Source organism: Pelodiscus sinensis, chromosome 4, assembly GCF_052426305.1.
Source record: "Pelodiscus sinensis isolate ZL-2025 chromosome 4, ASM5242630v1, whole genome shotgun sequence".
Classification (NCBI taxonomy): Eukaryota; Metazoa; Chordata; order Testudines; family Trionychidae; genus Pelodiscus; species Pelodiscus sinensis.
In genome coordinates, this window is record NC_143055.1 from 75,152,141 (window position 1) to 75,171,861 (window position 19,721).

General features: G+C 39.3%; 1 protein-coding gene and 1 long non-coding RNA gene across 4 annotated transcripts in view; one reads left to right on the top strand and one right to left on the bottom strand.

Annotated features, from left to right (window-relative positions):
• Nucleotides 1-19,721, top strand: part of FSTL5 (follistatin like 5) — a 549,779-nt gene that overhangs the window by 406,325 nt on the left and 123,733 nt on the right. For both annotated transcript variants that reach the window (XM_006121877.5, XM_006121878.5), the window contains exon 8: nt 11,430-11,550. In XM_006121877.5, the coding sequence (XP_006121939.4) occupies nt 11,430-11,550 (121 nt within the window). The remainder of the gene's footprint in view (nt 1-11,429; nt 11,551-19,721) is intronic.
• LOC142829617 (uncharacterized) overlaps nt 1-19,721 on the bottom strand; it is a 74,761-nt gene that overhangs the window by 26,482 nt on the left and 28,558 nt on the right. The gene's annotated exons all lie outside the window — the stretch shown is intronic.

The window sequence follows — 19,721 nt, forward strand, 5'->3', positions numbered from 1 at the left end:
ATTTTCACTAAATAATGCAAGACAACATTCCCCTAATATGAATGTAAGTAGTACCAGCAAAATCAAAGACACAACCAGAGTAAACAAAACAAGGGGAAAAAACAAGATAGGAAAAATCCCACCTTCAATGGAAAAGAAAAGTCCACCAGTAGGTGGAAAAGTGGATTATGGAGATGTCACATTAGTTTTTAATTTGTGAAACTTGATCAATGCACAAGGATATTATATAAATATTTGTAAGATATCAGACTATGGATAGGATTTTCAAAAGTTCCTAAGTGATTCTGTGTAAAGTGAATATATTTTGTACTCCTAAAAGTCCGAGGAACTTTTGAAAATCTCACCAATAGTAAACCATCTCAAAGGGAGCCCCTCGGTCAGAACACTCAAACATTTCAGTAAAAAAAAGCCATTTCTGGTCATAAAATTGAGATTTTATTGTCCTCAAAACATTATTTTGTCTCCCTTCATGATGGATCAAGCCAATACACATTCCAGTAGATGGCCTTCAAGAATTCTAAATTGAGATTCAAATTTCATAACCATGTCACCCAATATATACTATCCGGCTATTATCTTCATGTCTGCTTTCATCATTGATTCAGAAGGCATTGACCTTAGCACACGTCAGCAAGAAGTGTAACAAGAAAGAGAGTCGCTTTCTCTGTTAATGAGAAGGGGCTGACTATTCTGTCTTCTTTCACTTCTGGTGATATGCTACAAGATCTACTAGATTCATCATTACTTTCTTAGAAGGGGATAGATAGTTACCTCCTATTCTTCATTCCTGAACAAGTGACACTTTCCTCTGGCCAATCACAGCCAAAAAGCAGCCCTCACTCTGGCTGCAGAGTTTGGAGAGTACAGGGTTGGTGGATATTTACAGCATAAAAAGGCAGCAGATAATAGCTGCTGCCATTTATTTATCACTTGTGTAAAACTTCAATCTTTATTGTATACTCAGAATTATGGAGAGGGAGGCAGGCGTTAAGGCCAAATCATCTGCTGGTATAAACAGACTCAAGATCAATCAATTTAAATGGATTTCAATCATTTAGAGTAACAGAAAGTTTGCCTGCCAAATCTCAGACTTGCTGAACCTTTTCAGATCCCATTGATTTCAGCTGGAGTTATATATGTTCAGAAAGTGCTCTTTGAGAGATAGCAATTCCCTAGCATTTTATAGCTAGGTTTGCTTTCTTGTAGGTTTAGGCCAAGATTTGTAAAGGTATTTAGGCATTACTTTGTTATGCCTCATTGCCTTAGAAGCATAAGTTTCATTTTTAAATGTAATTTAAGTTCCTAGGTTCCTAAATCCCAGAATCATGAAAATGAGACCTGAACATTACACACAGTGTGGAAATGTCAAAACATTTTTTAAGAATTTGAACCTTAGCATGGATTTCTGATTTTTTTTCTTGTTGTGTCTGTAAAATCCCAGACTAGACAAAAGCTAGATCAAAACTTGAATATGTAGGAAACTTTTTTATTTCAATCTCCTTTCTGTACTTTAAAGAAAATGTTAAAGAATCCTGGATTAGCACTCAGTGTACCTTTTCCCAGATTTTGTATAGAAATTCAATACCTTTCTGACATGTAGTAGTAAGCCTAATAATTATACTACACTGCTAGTGTGAACAACAGAAAAACTGATTATTACCAAAATATATCAATTGTGAAATTGACATTAACACTAAATATGTGAGCAGTATTTATCTGACAAGCTGAGAACACATCAAAGAATATTTGTAAATTCTGACAGTTAAATCTCATAAGGTTGTCTTCTCTCTTGGTTTTCTCTAAAACTTAGATTACTGTTATTCAAATAAAAATACACAATATGCAAAGAAAATAATGACTTATTTCTGAAATACACAGGTATCAAAATCAGATGTAAACAGCATATTGAAAGATCAGTTTAAACACACACACTCTCTTTTGCAAGCAAACAAAGGCAAATCATCATAGCAGTGACTGATGCAGGTTTTCCCATAATATAAATTAGAAAGTAAAAACTTATCATCTTGAATTTATTGAGTTTGTGTTTTTTCCATTTTCTTCAATGAGACGAGGATTTTACCAAAAAGAAGGGGGTGGAAAATACCTCACAACTTGTTGTTCCAATATACCAGAGGTCTTACTGGGTTGTGTTTTGGCTGCATTTTGTTTGGTACCTCACCTTTGACCTTACCATCATACGTGATCCTTTCAGGAGCACAGGATTTCAGATGGCATTGCTCTTATGGTCTTATGTATATGCAAGGTTTTCAACCGCATCAAGGTGTCAGCACAAGGAGAAGACCATCTATTATCGTGTCATTGTGTACTGAGTGATGTATTGCAGTAAGAAAGACAATTTCTATAGCACGGTATCACTACAGAAATAATTTTTGTGTTTTTTTCTGCTAGTATCTCATAATCAACTTAAATTTTCTGTTTCAAAATAAAGTCAGACTCTATGTCCTACGAGCCATCTTTTTTTTCTCTCACAAGAAAAAGAGTTGCTCTTTGAAAAGATATGGAAGGAGATGCGGAGATTTTCAGGTCTTAATCCATCAGATTGAGAGAAATAAAGTGCCAAACCAAGAATACTCCAAAATATTGCACCAAGTCAGGCCTTCAACAGACTATATGTTAAATCCTGCTTTTCTGAAATCCTTTATGACTGCAGGAGATTATTTCCAAAAGAGTGAGGTGTGCCACCTTTGCAAAAATTCTAGAATATTGTGTATTGTGTGTGGAAATATCGGAAAACATTTTGTGTGTGTTGCATGCATTATTTTTGCAGGGAGAGGTGTGGCAGGATGGGAAAATTTCTTCTTTTTTTTGTTTTTAAAGTAGGTGGTATTTTGTAACTGAAGAAATGGATCAGAGTTTTTTTAAGTCAAATAAAAATATATAGAAACCAAAAAAAAAAACCCTTTAAGAAAGTTATATTAGTTTGATAAAATAATGAAATTTATATATAAATTTACACATAGATTGGAGTTAAATTACTTTCTTTTCATGCACTTCCTCTTTCTTATACAAGGTGAAAGCTTCTAGAGTCACACATAATCAAAAATTAGAAAGTGTTCTCAAATGCTTTCCATTTGCATAGGGATTAGCACATGAAAACAAATTGAAATTCTAAGGGAGATAAAACAACCAATTTAAGATAAAACAACCAATTTTAAAATTCTTTAGGTTTCTATTGTCAATAACAAAAAAGTGAAAATTGATTGTAAACATATTTTTAGTTTAACAGGGTCTCTTTAATTGATACTCATCACACACATGCTTAAATTCCATGTCCTTTAGCTGTATACAATGTCTTTTAAGAATCATTTCCAAAATAATAGTTTAATTTCATAGTTTACCTGTATGATGAAAATAATGAAAGACTATACATTAAATTTTATAAATTGTAATAGTGTGTATTTCAGAAGTAGTTGCCATACACTTTATGCTTAAAATGACCATATATTCAAATTCAAAAACTGGGAAACTTTTTTTCAGGTCACAGCCTTAAAATCATTTTAGAAGATAACAGAATGTCCCCTGCTCCCCAACACCTATGGGTGATAAGGTTACTTTACTCAACAACAATTTCTCTTTGTTTTCTGAGATCCAATAATATGTTTTCTGGTAACACAGGGAAAATCCTGTTTGGTGTAATAATGTGCCATTAACATTTATTCTGTACTTGTAAAAAACACCAAACATTTTGATTCAGGAAATGAAAAAATAAAAAACACTGGAATATTTCATATATCCCATAAGAAGTTCCTGGGACCGCATGTGGAAAAACAGCACAGTCCCAGTAAGACCAAGTCATGTGATTGATTTATTCATAGTGTATTTGCAGTAAGAAAGAGCAGCCTGTTTACTATTCTTCTCCCTCTGTTTTGGCTTTTTTGAAGAGAGCAATGCTACTGCCTCCAGTTAGCTAAACAGACACCCCTTGAAAATATGTAGCAAGCTAGTGAGGAGAAAATATCAAAGGGGTTTATTACTTCACAGAGCCATGCAAGAGATAAAGAATGTCAGTATCTAACCTCAAAGTTTGGAGAGATTTTCTGCTGACAAGCCAAGTTTTAACTTCTTGAATAATCCACCTGAATGTTAAATTCTGAAATGTCTCTTCTTCGTAAACAAAATGTTATCCCTCATAAAATAGTAGTGAAAAAGCCTACTAACTGAGTCACATACTGAAGAAATAAGGCAATGTGTACAATTAAAACTAATCAGTGATCATTACATAAAGCTGTGTCCTTTCTTCAGTGTTGCTTCGTACTACTTCTTGAATATACTCTCTTACTCACTATGAAATATTAAATACATAAATACAGAATATGACAAATGAGAGTAGAATTTTCTGTCATCTCCATGTTTAAAACAGAAGTCCTATTTTTATGGAACCATGGGGATAAGAATGGGAGATGTGATACATGTGAACTTCCTGATATTGCTTCATGTAATTAAATACACTGAAGGGTAGAGTTTAACTGATCAGCACAGCAGGCACATTTTTGAGGAGTTCCATTATTTGAGTTTAATATAGGAATTTTCTTCCTTTGGAAATAGATATCATGTTAGTAAAAATCATTCTAAGTTCTACAAAAGTTATAGTGGCCAATTAAACAGTAGCTTAAGGCAACTGCTAACCAGAGAATATAGAATTGCTTACACTATATGTTCTTGCTCGAACTCATGCAGGTGCTCTAGCCTATTTTGGATGGCAGCAGCCCGAATCATATTATTGTAATGTACAAATTCCACTCCAGTGATCTCTCTCTATAATCTACTTTAGAGCTAGAGACTGTAGTCCAGTGAACTGCATAATACATTGCAGAATTTCAAAAGCAACTAGAGCTGATCAAAATTTTTCAGTTTTTTTTCCTATTTAAATCTACCATACTGTTGAAACTGATATGTTTCACAGATATGCATTGGTTTCAATGAAATGTTTATTAGGATGATTTCTCAAATATAGGATGAAATTTTGAGTGAGAAACACATCACAGAATAGTCAGGTGCTTAGCCTTTGCAACACTAGTTTCAAGTCCTTGTTTTGCCTGATACCTCAGGTGTATGCTTTAGACCAGTGGTTTCCAAACTTTTCGGCATCACCCCCCCATTTCTTGATTTTTGAAAAAACCCTCACGCCCTGCCAAAAAAAAAAAAAAAAGCAGCAAAACTTGTTGAGAAAAAAAAAAGGAACTGAGCAGGGCAGCAAAACTTGATGGGGGGGGGGGGAAGCTGGGTCGCCTTGCACCCCTCCTGGAATTTCTTCAGGCTCCCCATGCTCTAGACCATAGAGTATTGGTTGTTCTGGGTGGTTCTCTTGTGATTTTTTTCCCCAAAATATTTTTGAATGGTCCTGCTTACATTCTGTATTGGAATGAAAACTAATTTCAAACTACAGGATTCTTGTTTTCCTGAGAGCCCTACTAGCAACCTTTGACTGTGAATGTGCAGAGAATTTACTGTATTTAATGAAGAAATGAGCTCTTATGGAAAGGTCTTGCTCAAAGGACATGTTGCAGATTTAAATACTTCTAGTGTTATTTTCTTTTATTCACGACAGAAACAAACAAACAAAAAAAACCCAAACCATATTTGGAAACAAGGATCGGATGACTCTAAATAACTGTGTGCTGAATTTCTGTGCATGAAATCGCTAATGCATGAAAACCAAACACAGAACTCTCAGTTCTAAGTGAATCTCTGAAGCACTACTTAACTCAAAGGACCAGGATTGCGACAGATGATGCAAAAAGATGGCCTATATTTTAACAGAAAGCTGCAGTCCCCGAAACTGAAATGAAAAAAAAAATTAGATAGAACAGCAATTGAAGTAAAGTGCACAACACAGCAAAATATGTAGTAAATTTTAAAAAAGCCAAATGTTATTAATCAGATAAAAGAACAGAGTTGAGAGCACAGGAAGCAGACACAGAAGCAGAAAAAGTTTGTTTTTACACTAGTTTTGACTGTATTAGAGTCCTTTTTTTTTCTAATTTCATGTATGTGTATCATTACATATGTACAGTTAACCCACACACAAAAAATATTTTTCCCTGATTATCAGCTCTACAAACTCACTTGGGCTCTGAAAGGCATACTGGGCTCTGAAAGGCATCTTTACTTCTCTTGGATTATCCTTAAAACCAAAGATTCTACAAGTCATATGATAGATGCTTATTCATATTTTCCAATTGTGTCTTCATCAAACCCATCTGGAATTTCGAAAGTGTAACCGCGGGCATACTCTATGACTGTGTGGGGATTATTCATGAGAAGCAAACATCCCATATTTACGTGCAGATCCAAAATGGAGTTTGTTGTACCAGTTGGAACCTTCTAGTCCAACATACTCTGGTCCAGCAACATCCGTGGTCCAGCATGATTTTAGTTTGCCAGGTGTCCACTTATGATGGGTGTGGCCAAGTTTCCCATGGTCTCATAAAGTTTGCTTACAGCCACCAGACTTGACCGCCACTGTTCTGTGCTGTTACTTAGCTCTAATATACCCATAAATGTCTTCTAAGAACCTAATGAGCTATGGAAGAGTTGGTAGTGCTGCTAGACAATATTGATTTCCTGTGGTGCGACAAATTCTCTAGTTCAGTATTGGTCAGGTCCCAAGGGTGCTGGTCTAGAGAAGTTCAATCAGCATTATTACTGAGGGTAAAATGACAATCATTCTGATTTCCCCCTTCCTTCCTGTTTCTGTGGGACTAGAATTCAGAATTTGAGGTTAGGTGAGATTAGGAAGTGAGGGTCTCTTCACCTAAGTAGACATTTTCTGACTGTGAAGGTGAAAGGTTTCTGAGCTTGAGGTAGGAGTATGTGAAAGCAAGGGGTTTCTGAGCTGTAAGAAGTAATGTAGGGTTTATACTGCGATTTGGGCAGCTGGGTAGAAAGTGTGGGTGTGGATGTGAAATGAGGAGTAACGGTAGTTCGGAATAGGAAGCCTAGTCTGAATTACCTAGTCCGTGCTGCGTGTAGCCGCGCGGCACAGAGTCCGCACTAGCAGACATTTAAAAATGGCGCCGCCCGGCAAGATACAAATGAAACCCGGGAAATTCAAATCCCAGGCTTCATTTGCAACTCTGGTTGCCTATATTACCACCCTAGTTCGAACTAGGGTGGTAGTGTAGACATACCCTCACTGATGTCTGTGTATCTACCATGTGGGAATCTTGGTATGTCTGGTGGTGCAGCTGCCTTTTTATATTCTCTGCCATGTGGCTTGAATGTAACTTTGTCCCAAACCTCCTTGGTCCAGTCACCTCGTGACCTGAGTGGTCCCAAACCAGGACCAGAGTTTCAACCAGTATAGCTCTTTGTCCTTGATGTGCCGTTGATCAGGTTAGATAGTGCTGATGCCAGTCTGTCGGGGGGTGTCATCCAGATGCACAGCACAAGTTTGAAATATTAATATACCACACATGTTTATAACTCATGATATAAAGATGTTTATATGTATATAATTAAGCTTGTTATATTTAGCAAATTATGGTGATATTTTACATGGTATATATTGTATTAGATTAATTGCAATTTTGTAATATTGGTATCAATAATATTATAAATGGCCACCCCTATACCATATAGTTTGCCCCAGTGTCATAACCTCCACCTGGAAATCAACAAGCAGCCAATGCAGATTACTGTATATTGATGTCATGTACTCATAGCAAGATACATTAAGTGACAAGTGAGACACTGTCTTCTACACCAATTTCAGTTTTCAAATTGAAGTAAATTATAGCCTTCTACAGAATATCAAGCAATAATCTAATCTTCAAATACAAAGACATAAATGATAATGTGGGTCACATCCAAGAAAAATAATTGCATGTCATGACTAGCTGTAGTTTAGAAAAATCACCCTGGTCTTTGGACCTATATGATAGATTCACGGGTTTTGCTAGATAAATAAAACCCCAAGAGAGAATTCAAAATGTTAATACTTCTCATAATTACTGTAATAGATGCTTCTGATAATGGGTAATTTGGACTCTCATTGTACTCTACATACAATGACTAATAGTGCCTCCATTACATAATTGTACATCTTTGATCAGCTGCTTGTACTAGTCAATAATTGTCACAGGTTGATTGTACTAGAACTTGCTCTTGTTCTGGTATTATTTGATTTTGATTTCTCTCGGGGTTGCACATAATGTATTTGTATTTTAATTGCATTTTTATGTTCTGTTTCTAATGTCCTATCATCTGAACTGAATTTTTGAGAGAACAATCATGGTGTCAGTATTTACCTGTCATTAATGAGGATGAAGACTCAGTCTCAATCAACAGTAAACAAAATAGTTGTTCTGATACTCAGTAAACTATTCTTCTCCATCTTTCTTAAAATGTTACCTGCCCCCTTACATACACATACAATGCCAAAAATCCAGTAAAAAAGATGAGCTAGAGATTCTCTCTAGCACTGAAATACACTTAGTATGAACAGAGATGAAGGTCCATCAGGTTACTGCTTCCTCCTTCCCAAGGGTCTTACCCAGCCCTGATGTAAGTGGGTCCTATGCCAACTGAGTATTGGAAGAGTAGAATGGAAACTCATACTTTTCCTATGCTAGTAAGTGGGGGACAACTGATATTGGGTTCACCCTAACTGGATTTACTTAGGTGAGAATTACCCAGCATCATTAGCCTGTTGCAGCCCAGATATGTCTGCTTTGCCCCCACTGAAGTGATGCACAGCATAGAAAAATAATATGGCACAATAACTCTTCCTGGTTTGAAAATCAGTGTTTACAAATTTATTGAGTTTGTGACAGTCCTTGACCTTAATAAGGCATACAAGTTCATTTGTCACAGGCTGCTTGGTGTTAGTACAGCTATAGTCCATCAAAGGCCTATTTCATATTTGGTTTTCTATATATGTACAGGCAACCTTTTCAACTGTTGATTGCTTTAGGAAAGACTGCTGTTGTCCCACTGACCTGTATTCTCTTCTTTTCTTGCTTGTTTGAAATTCTTTGTTGTATTTGGGAAAGTGGAAGGAATACAAAATTTTCAAAATGTTCTTTACTCATTTAATTTCATTAGGCTGGCCGGAAGCAGTGCCGGCAGGGCATCAGATTAGGACTTAGAGCATGGAGGGCTGTGCTTAAAGGGACCCGACCCCCACCCCGGACAGTTCTCAGGGGTTTCCCGCTCGCTTGTCTAACTTGATGGAGGACAGCAAAGCAGTCCTGGCTTGGAGTGCCCTGAGTGCCCACACTTGGCACATCACAGCACTTGGCCATCAGCCCGGCTACACTTGCTGCAGGCGGCCATCTGGGGGAGGGGTCAATCGGGGGGCTGCAGGAGAGCTTCCACCCCGAGGAGCCCGCAGAGCCACCCCAGTCCTCCCCATTGGGGGCTCGTACCCCATTCCTCCTTCACCTCCTTCCACTTACCCCTCCCTAGCCCCCCTTCCTCATGTACAAAATAAAGGACACGTGTGTTCAAAAATAGAAACTCTCTTTATTTAACAAAATGGGGGGGGGGGTTAACCTCTGGGGAGACTGGGAAAAGGAGGTGGGAGAGGGGAAGAGAGAGGGTGGGAGAGGGGAAGGCAACTAAAATGATCAGGGGTTTGGAACAGGTCCCATATGAAGAGAGGCTAAAGAGACTGCGACTTTTCAGCTTAGAAAAGAGGAGACTGAGGGGGGATATGATAGAGATCTATAAAAGCATGAGTTGTGTGGAGAGGGTGCATCAAGAAAAGTTCTTCATTAGTTCCCATAATAGAAGCACTAGAGGACACCAAATGAAATGAATGGGTAGCAGGCTTCAACTAATAAAAGAAAGTTCTTCTTCACAAAGCAGATAGTCAACCTGTGGAACTCCTTGCTGCAGGAGGCTGTGAAGGCTAGAACTAGAACAGAGTTTAAAGAGAATTTAGATAAATTAATGGAGGCTGGGTCAATGGAATGGTATTAGCCAGGGGGTAGAAATGGTGTCCCTGGCCTCTGTTTGCGGAAGGCAGGAGATGGATGGCACGAGACAAATGGCTTGGTCATTGTTTCGGTCCATCCCCTCCAGGGTCCCTAGTGTTGGCCGCTGTCGGCAGACAGGCTACTGGGCTAGATGGACCTTTGGTCTGATCCAGTATGGCCATTCTAAGCTCAGGGCTCAGGGTCAGGGGTCCCACTGGACCACCCTGATTTTCATGCAAACCTGCTCCTGGTTGGCCAGGCTGGCAGCTCTCCTGCCCTATATGGCCACTTTCCTGTGTCTAGTGCGGAGGTTGTGGATGAGGTCCACGATGTCCGCACTAGACCAGGTGGGCACCCACCTCTTGTGGACCTGGGCAGGCTCCCGGGAGCCGCCAGCCTGGTCCCGGGAAGAGGCAGAGGGCTGGGTGGCAGTGGATGGCTGGCTCGAGCCGTGACAGGTGCAGGGTCTGCTGGCTAGGTGCTGGCAGGCTTGCAACTGGCACGGGCACCGTAGCCAGCCTGGGCCCCGTTAAGGGCTCCGGGGCCGGGAGGGGGGCAGAAGAGTTTCCCTGGTGCCCAGAGTGGCTACACAGCCCTTAATTCAAACTAGTGAATTCGAACTAGGCGTTAGTCCTCGTACAATGAGGTTTTCCTTGTTCAAATTAAGTACTCCGCTAGGTTGAATTAAGTTATAACTAGCGGTTTGTATGTGTAGCGCCTTTCAAAGTTAATTCGAACTAATGTCTGTTAGTTCGAATTAACTTTGTAGTGTAGACATACCCATAGAGAGGAATATGAATTTTATGTTAAAGTTACCAGACTGCAATCTTTGAAGACATGAAATAAAACAAGGAAACACTGAATAAGCTTCAACAGCTACATTTCTATAAATCTGCCAAATAAATGTCATAACTGTTAAACTTTTACTGTAAATTTGAGGTTGTATCTTGTTACTAAAGATAATGCTTTAAACTTGGTTCTTTCATTCCAAACATTTCACAACCTTGTTGTACATTGTTTTCACCATTTTGCAGATGGAAAAACTACAGAATAGAAAGTAGTGACTCATGTATGATGAATAGGTAGAGACTAAATTAAACTAAACTTTTCCCTATAGCTACCATAATTAAATAAATAAAAATGTTAGATGCAATAATAAGTACTAATATGAACTGAGGTTTAATGAGTTGCAAAAAAATCCCTGGTATTTCCTTTTAATTAAGATAAGCAGAGGGGTAGAGAAGGCGCGCGCGCGCGCACACACACCCACCCCCCCACCCACCCACCCCCTATCTATAAAATGTGAAGACAAAGTCTGTTCTAATTCCAGTGCATATCTGGAGTTTCTTCATTGTCTTCAGCATATTTTGGTTTGAAATGTAGATGTCTGACAGTTGCATCACAGCTCTGTTGCCAAGGTGAAGAACAAAATTACTGTACTGTTGCTGAAATTATTTTGATCACCTTGTTTTTAATCTTTCTCTGTAGGATTTTGGAGATGATGGGTCCTTGTACATTACTAAGATTACCACAACTCACATGGGAAATTACAGCTGCAATGCTGATGGCTATGACAATCTCTATCAGACTCATATCGTTCAAGTAAATGGTAAGGAAAGATGTCCTAACTGCCTAGTCATAGGACTGTCTCTGGATTTTATTCACTAGATTTTTTTAGTTATTTAACATTATATTACAGCTGAATACAATAGTAGATATAGGCAATATGTTTTTATTCATATCTTTCCTTCTGTATATATTGTTGCAAGAAAACAAAGTCTAATCACAGTATTTAATGATCCTATATAAATAATACTTATTAAATAGAATAATACAGAACCAAACAGTTTTTCTCTGTTTCTCAATTCCCAAGGCTTTAATATTGTTACTGAACATTATTACATACTATTGTATAATAAATATTTATAAAAATAATTTTTAATGGCAACTTGATCATTGAAAGAGTGTTTGCAGTTCTATTACCTTGCAAAAAATATTATGTACAATACAAATTTCAAAAAATCCATAATTGATTTTAAAAATAGAAGCCTAAAGTGTTGCGCTCCAATGAGAGCTCTAATTTTTAAAAACTGAAACCATTTTTTTAGGTATTTTGTAGTCCAAATTCAGGGTCCTGCTTTTGACAGTCTACGCTAAAAAGTTCACAGTCCTTGTCACTATATAAAATGTCAATCTTCTATTCCTTACTTAAGCAAAACCTCAACTATATTCTTCATTCAATCCAATATTTTTGGTTAGGATTAAAGATTTTAAAGTCTGTTTCTCTGAAATCTGCTCAAGTCTACTCCATTCTTCCAGACTTTTTTTTTTTTTACTGTGGATACCACTGCTGTTCTCCTTATTAGCTAAGCTCAAATTCTTGTCACTTTGGACTCTCCCTGTCAGTTTAGATCAATTAAACATGTGTCCACTCCCTGCCACTTCTTCTATCCACTCTATAGTGCGTCCTTTTGCTTTGTCCAGACATCAGTTAATCTCTTCCGTGCTCTGATTATTTCCTTCTTTGATAACTCAAATCTTCTCACTAGCTTCCCTGATATTCACATCTGTCCATTCTATTCATACAAAAGGTACCATTTCCTAGTCCTTCAATCTGACTAAATCTTCCATTTCCACCTTTGAATTTTCCTGGTACCTGCACATTCTCCATCACATCAAATTCAGAAACCTTGTTATTGCCTCAACTTTGTCCTTTCATCATCATTCACTGTCACATTGTGTTCCTACTCCCTTTGTTCTTTCAGCCTTGAATGTCTGTTTGTTCATATCTCCAGCAAGTGTCTCTGCATTTTATTCCATATTGCCTGGTGTCAGTTGAATGCCCTTGCAGAAGAAATGCATAAAGTCACTACCCTTCCTTCTTCAAATATCTCCTCAAGACTTGAAACCAACAAGAAGTCAGCCAATTAATTATGACTAAACCAATGAGAAAATTGAGCCAGAAGATATTCATTTAAAGACAAATATTAAACATAAAATGTAATCACAATAGCAAGGTCAAATAATATTATGGATATATTACTATTTCCTTTATCATCATCCTCTTCTTCCACCACTTCTTATGTCTTGTTTTCCATGATGAATAATTGTATGTGTTCTCCCCAGGATATGTTTGGGTTGGGTGTAAGCTATGGAGATTAACTGGCCCATTGTCTTCAAGTCCCTTTTAACCTGAAAAACATTTTGCCTCCAAGACAGATATTTCTCCTTAATTCTCAAAGAAGAAATGATTCTTTAGAGTATTTGTAGTGTCTGGATCATTAGGGATTTTTTTTTCTTTTTTGCTAAGTGGATTTCATCTAATTTATAGTGGTTATTTTTCTTTGGGCTCTAAGGAACTACAATTCTTGACTCAGACATTCCTAGAAAAATCATGATACTGTAAGATTTATTAGCTGGATATAGATTTCCTCCTGCATAACATTCAAATCAAGTAATTTCATGTACAGGTTCTACTTCCCTGGTCCGACACCCATGGGACCTGGCTGGTCCCAGATGAGGGATTTTGTCGGACCAGGGGAGATGGTTTCTGGCCTCCCTGCTGCTGGCCCACCCTCTGCCATGCCACCCCACCGGCTCCTCTGTGCAGCCCAGCCCATTTGCGCTGCACACTAGCTCCCAACCCCCCACAACCAGCTGAATTGCACCCTGTCTACTGTCTCTCCTCACTCCCAACCCAGCTAAGCCACGTGCTGGGTTTCCGAGCTTAACCCTTGCCCCCCACAGTGTGGCAGCTTCTCAGCTCTCAGCCCCCCAAGTAGCCCAGCTGGGCCACATGACATGTTCCTGCTCCACACACACCCTGCCTGAACAATGCCAAGCTTCCTGCCACCCCTGCATTGCACCAGGCAACCAGCACGGCCATCCAGTGCAGCACGCTACACTCTCACTCCCCACAGCACACCGGGACTCTGATCTTGGACCATCCATGGTTCTGTTGTACCACAAATGTTTCAAGACCAAAGAGTCCCAGTTTATAGAGGTGTAACATGTAGATTGTTGATCTTGATTGCAAATAGTGTAGGTCAGAACCTTCTTTGATTCATTTAATTTGGAGTAGCTCTGAGGAGGAGACCTAAGAACCCCATACCCACTGTTTGGTCATAAGATTCTCTGTCCATTATAAAATATATTACTTTGAGTGCAATTATTCAAGAATTTGCATTTTAAATATACCAGTAATGAGTGCTTTAGCATGCATGTTTAACATTTTCTTTCCATGAGCATCCAGGCAAGTAGAACTCAGTTGTGCAACAGTTTAGATGGAGAACACAAAGGGCACACAACTATGGCTGTACCAAATTAGCTTTACAATTTGAGCAAGTATTTTTAGTGTGAAGCACATTCTTAGGCTGTATCACAATCTGGAAAAAAAAAAGTACTATGAGGCTGTGTAATAAAAGGATGTATTATAATGTATACAAACTAGGGACATGGTTTAGTTTGTATGAATAGCCTTAATTCTGGCATTTCTTATCCTCTGAGTCCTTGACTTTGCAACTTAATAACTTTCCTTTGATGTCATGTTTTTGTTGTTCAGAGTTTTTGTTTTTTTAAAAATTTTCTAGGGTTTATTAAAAAGAAAATAGAACATATTATATTATGAATGCAACTATGTTTACCTTCCACATATCATCTGCAAAAAATGAATGTTGGAGTCTCAGCACTGCAACACAAACCACATACGCTAAATGACTAAGAAGCAGTTATGAACACTGTGACAGGGCGATATGGCCCCAGACTTGTGCCCAGAATGGTGCAGACATAAAGCCGGGACTGCAACCAGCAGGGCTCAGACGTAGGGTGGGGGGCACGCTGGACGGTGCAACGCACACCGAGGCCGGGGTTAAGAGGGCATGCCGGGCATGAGAGAACGTCCCGATGCCGCCACAGGGGGAGGGGCCCGGGAGGAATGGGCCTTTCAAGAGGTCACCCGCAGAATGCCGAGGGGGACCAGAGGAGAAGGGGAGATCGCTCTGAGATGTGGAATGAAACCCCAAGGGGGGAGGAAAGGAGGAGGAATGGGAGAAAGGATGAGATGGACATTGGACCGGGTGAGGGTGATTCCAACGTCATTATCCCTGGAGGAGATGGCTGGGAGGACTCAGCGATAGGACACCAGGAAAGGGGAACAAGGGGAAAGGAAGTAGCCCAGGATGGGTGCAGGAGTTGCAAGCCAGTGGGCTGGAGAGTTGAGGGCATCAGCCTCTCCAGTCAAGACAGGGACAGAGGGTCCTTGTGTCCTTAGGGTCCTGGGCTGAGACTCAGAGAGTGGGAGGGCCCGAGTCTCCCTTTACCACCTGAACCCTTCCCATTAGGTCTGGATCTTAATTACGGCAGCTGAAAGTGGTAGATAGCACCAGGAGTGGCAAGAAGCCCATATGGGGGCCTCTTTCCTGCAGGGGTAGGCTTGGGTGGGAGCCCCGGATAGGGCAAGAGCAAATAGGTGATTGAATAGAAATCCCAAGTAGGGGCTTGGACCCCGCAACTCCCTAACAATCACTCACCAAAGGAAGAGGTATAATTAATGGAAGTAGTGCATTACGTAAACACTACTAATCCCATTTTACAGACAGTGAAGCTCAGTCCATATATCTGGCAGTTACTACCCAAGAAGCAAAATGGATAAGATTTAGATTCTCACCTAGTTTAACCTCTGTGTGGGGTATGAAGCTTGTTCAGTACTAAATTTTGAGAGAACCACAGTATTATTAATCATTTACCAAAAGTGGTAAACTTAGAATTCATGATCTCCTGGTTCCTTGCCCCATGCAGCTTTCCTAAGCTAAAGTGTATTTTAAGAAGATGGAGGAGGAAGAGGTTCAGCTCTGTCCAGTGCTGGGAATACTCTCAGATTAAACAGTGATTTTTAGCCGCAGGCCTGAAATAAGCACTACTAATCTTAGTGAAAACAACAAATGGCAATTTTTGATAACTTAAAAGTCAGCTGACTCTGAATAGTGTTTCATGAGGAAAAGTAAAGGACTCTCCCTATTGTTAGGCTGGCTCCTTTCCAGATGTAAAGATTTACAGGGAAACAGTGTTGTTTAGTGTTCAGAGCACTAAATTGATATTCAAATGTCCTGGGTTCTATTCCTGGCTGTCTTGCTGACCTTGGGCAACTCTTCACCTCTGTCTGCTTTAGTTTCCTCATATATAAAATAGGGATAAAGAAAACTAAACTCATTTGTAAAGCACTTGAGATAGCTGGATGGAAAAAAGCTGGATAGAAAAGCACTGTATAAGGGCTAGATATTATTTTCAAGTCCTACTGAAAGCCATTATAGTATTAGTTTTTTAAGTAATCAAGATAATTTATTTTGAGAAGCACTGGGAAATTATGTACATAGCACTGCCAGTTTCATATATGTATTACAGGCAGGGCAGCTAGGAATGCCCATGGTTTAGATTGTAGGACTCAGGAAAGTGCTTTTGTCACAACCCCATGTCTATTTTCTCAAGTTTGGTCAAGTTATAAACTTCTGTAAAATCTCACTTTATATCTATTTGATAGAGACTTATTATAAAAGGGTGCTAACTTCTCTGAAAATACCTCCCCCCCTCCCCGCCCCAGAGCAAATGAGTATGTTCTATTCCAGGTTGGAACAATAGCGTTTCTTGCTGGGATCTTCTGTGATGTCAGACATCAGGATTTACAAGAAGGAGACTTCCTCTCCTGCACTGTCAATACTGTCACTGTTTATGTCCAGCCAGCATAAAGAAAGAAGCCTCTGGGGAGTCTGGCATAGATTAGGACTGTCAATTGGGGGTGACACACAAACTGGGCATGGGAGATTGGGTAGGTGGAGATAGGAGAAACAGCAATGTGAGAAAATGGTGGTGAGGGGCAGACTGGAAGCCAATGGGTGGGGGAACACTGATATTTGAAAAGAAGCATGTGAGAGAAGTCTGAGAATGTAACCCAGAGTTGTCTCAAAATCAAATTAGTCAACTGGAAGCTGGGACTGGGATTGCGTGGGTGAGAAAACGGAGAGAAATAGCCAGTGTGGGGAACTGGGAAGAGTGGCATTAAGATCTAATACAGAGACCAGGGTAGAATAGTCTGGACCTTCTGAGGCAAGAAGCAGGAATAGGGAAATTAGAATAAGAAGCCCAGCGAGGCAAACTGGCATCTGTGTTTCAGAAAAAAATCAGAGTTGGATATGGAGCCTCAAGAGGGAGCCTAGCACTAGCATAAGGAAAGAGAGTGGGGGTAGGATGAGGAGCCTGCAGTGGAGACTGGGTTTGGGTTTGGCATGAGGAGCTGTAGTGGGGAGAAAGGACTGGGACAGGTTATACATGGGGCACAAGGAGTCAGTAATGACAGGAACAGCAATAGAGGAATCTGTGATCAGTAGAAAACATTCTTCTCCAGAAATTGGAATGGAAGCCAAGATTCCTGAACTTCACCATTCCTATGTTATCCACAAATAGCTGTGGAACCCCTAGACAGATTTAACTCTGGCATTAACTTCCTTCACATAGTTGTGTGTGTGTGTCATACATATATATTTTTTTAATTGTAGTAATTACTAAAACTTACTCTTACTAGTAACATTGCAGTTACTTTATCGACTGCAGTGGTTTCAGGGCAAAATAGAGTCTGTCTACTCTGTCATTCTCATAGACTAAGCCCACATTATCTGACCAGACACAGGAGCTTTCAGTGTAGAAATAAACATAATAATGAGAACTGGGAGGGCACAAGACAAAAATAAATTGAGTAACATTTATTTATTATATTATTTGGTTATTACTCAGCTAGGTATAAAAATAGTTGAATGATGGAAGAAGTAGTTCACTAATTTTTTGGTAGAGTGATGTCATCTTGCAGCTTATTCACAAGTGATAGGATTCAACCAGAATTGGCCCTAATCTGGTTATAACATAAAGAGCTCCAGCTGCTCTCCAGTGTCAACCTGCCTGGCAGAAAATCCTCTCACCTCCATTGACTGCTTTCCTCACTTGTGTGCCCTCCTGAGGAAGAACAACTAGTCAAGGCTTCTGTGCAAAGCCAGCAGAGTTCTTTCCCTCACTTCAGGAGTTGGCAGTATTTTTGTAAAATGGGAGGGCCCAGGTATTCCCTCGCCCTTCTGCGAGCTATGGGATGGCTTCTCTACTCCATCCCCACCGAAAACATCTAGCTGTAGAAGACGACCCTGGTCTTCACTATCCAGGCCTAGGAAATGGGTGAAGAACCCCCGCCCCGCCCCACACACACACACACTCCCCAAGATGCATCACAACTGAGGGGAAGCTGGAGGGAAAAAACTGATGTGGGGACAGAAATCTTTCAAATTCCTTGCCCCAGAATGAGATCATATTTACTCTGATGTAGTTCCTCCAAAAATAAGGAGTACAGGAGCTGCTGAAAAAGCTCCCTGTTGTCGTCAGAGCCGCGGCTAAACTTTACTTTCACTTTCGACACTGAGCTTGATCGGCACAGTGTCGGAATGTGAGCAAATGAAGCCCGGGATATTTAAATTCCAGGCTCATTTGCACTTCCAAAGTGCTTGATTTGCATCCCTCTCTCAGCAGAGGGATGCAATCTAGACACAGCCTATAGGTGTTCGAAGACACGTGAAGGCAGTAACAGATATAGATTCTAAATATATTGAGAAAAGTGTGTTTTAGTATTCCATCTCTAAATGTTTAGAAGCCTTTTATCTGTAATTCTATGTGTTTAGAACATTCTTACTACCGCTAATTTTACACATTCTTTCTGAGGTACAATACCTAAGCATTTGTGTACTTCTTAGTAGGAAGAAAGCTGAGGCATATATTTATTAACAGGACCCTAATGGAACAACATACTGGAGCATTTCTTGTAAAGAGTTGAATAAAACTTGAAAATATTTAACTATGTTGGAATGGGATCTTCATTGTCTCTCCGACTGGGGTTTGTGTTACAAGTTAAGTACTCCCAATTCTATTTAATTTGGAGATAAATAGATAAACAGGAAATAAAACATTGGGGATTGGAAGGTATGTTTCTTTAACCTTCTTTACAACTCATTTCTCTTTAACAAAGAGCTCAAAGTTCCTGCTGTTTGGTGTAGAAAGATAAGATCCCCAATTAGTTTTGCTTAAACATTTTCATTAGCAGACTTTACAAATCTTACTTAATCAATGGTATCTAATAGGAAAATGTCACTGTGATATCACATCCTTTTCCTGCCAAAGGTGATGTGTTACATATCAGATTTTTCACTGATAAGCATAAATTATAGTGTATTTACAAGACGTAGGTAAGTGCTTTTGGACTGTAATTATATTTTGTTAAGAAAAGTGTTAGAAACAACAGAGTAATTTTTGAGTACCACTGGAGCTTATTTAAATAGGTGGTTTGGATCTGGGATTTTAGTACAATTATTTAGATAGCCTAAGGTCAATTATTTTGAAATAATCTATAATAGAACACACACACATACATTCATATATTAAGCACATACTGTAACCAACAATGTAAACCTGTAGAATAGCTAGCTATGCTTTATTTATATGTTTGACTGCTAATTTGTATAAATAGATTCTACTTCTCATTTAGTTCAACTGCCTAAGGTTAAGTAATGTAATATCAGGTAAGCTGTACAGCAATATAAATTTAACCATAATGAGGTTGTATTAGGGTGGGCTTTTAATGAGCTTCCCTTCATGGCCAGAGATCACTCTGCAGTGACCTGCTACCACATTCTCCTTGGTCATGGCTCCTTAGGAGTTCAACAATCAGCAGGAAATTAACGTATTTCTCTGCTGGGA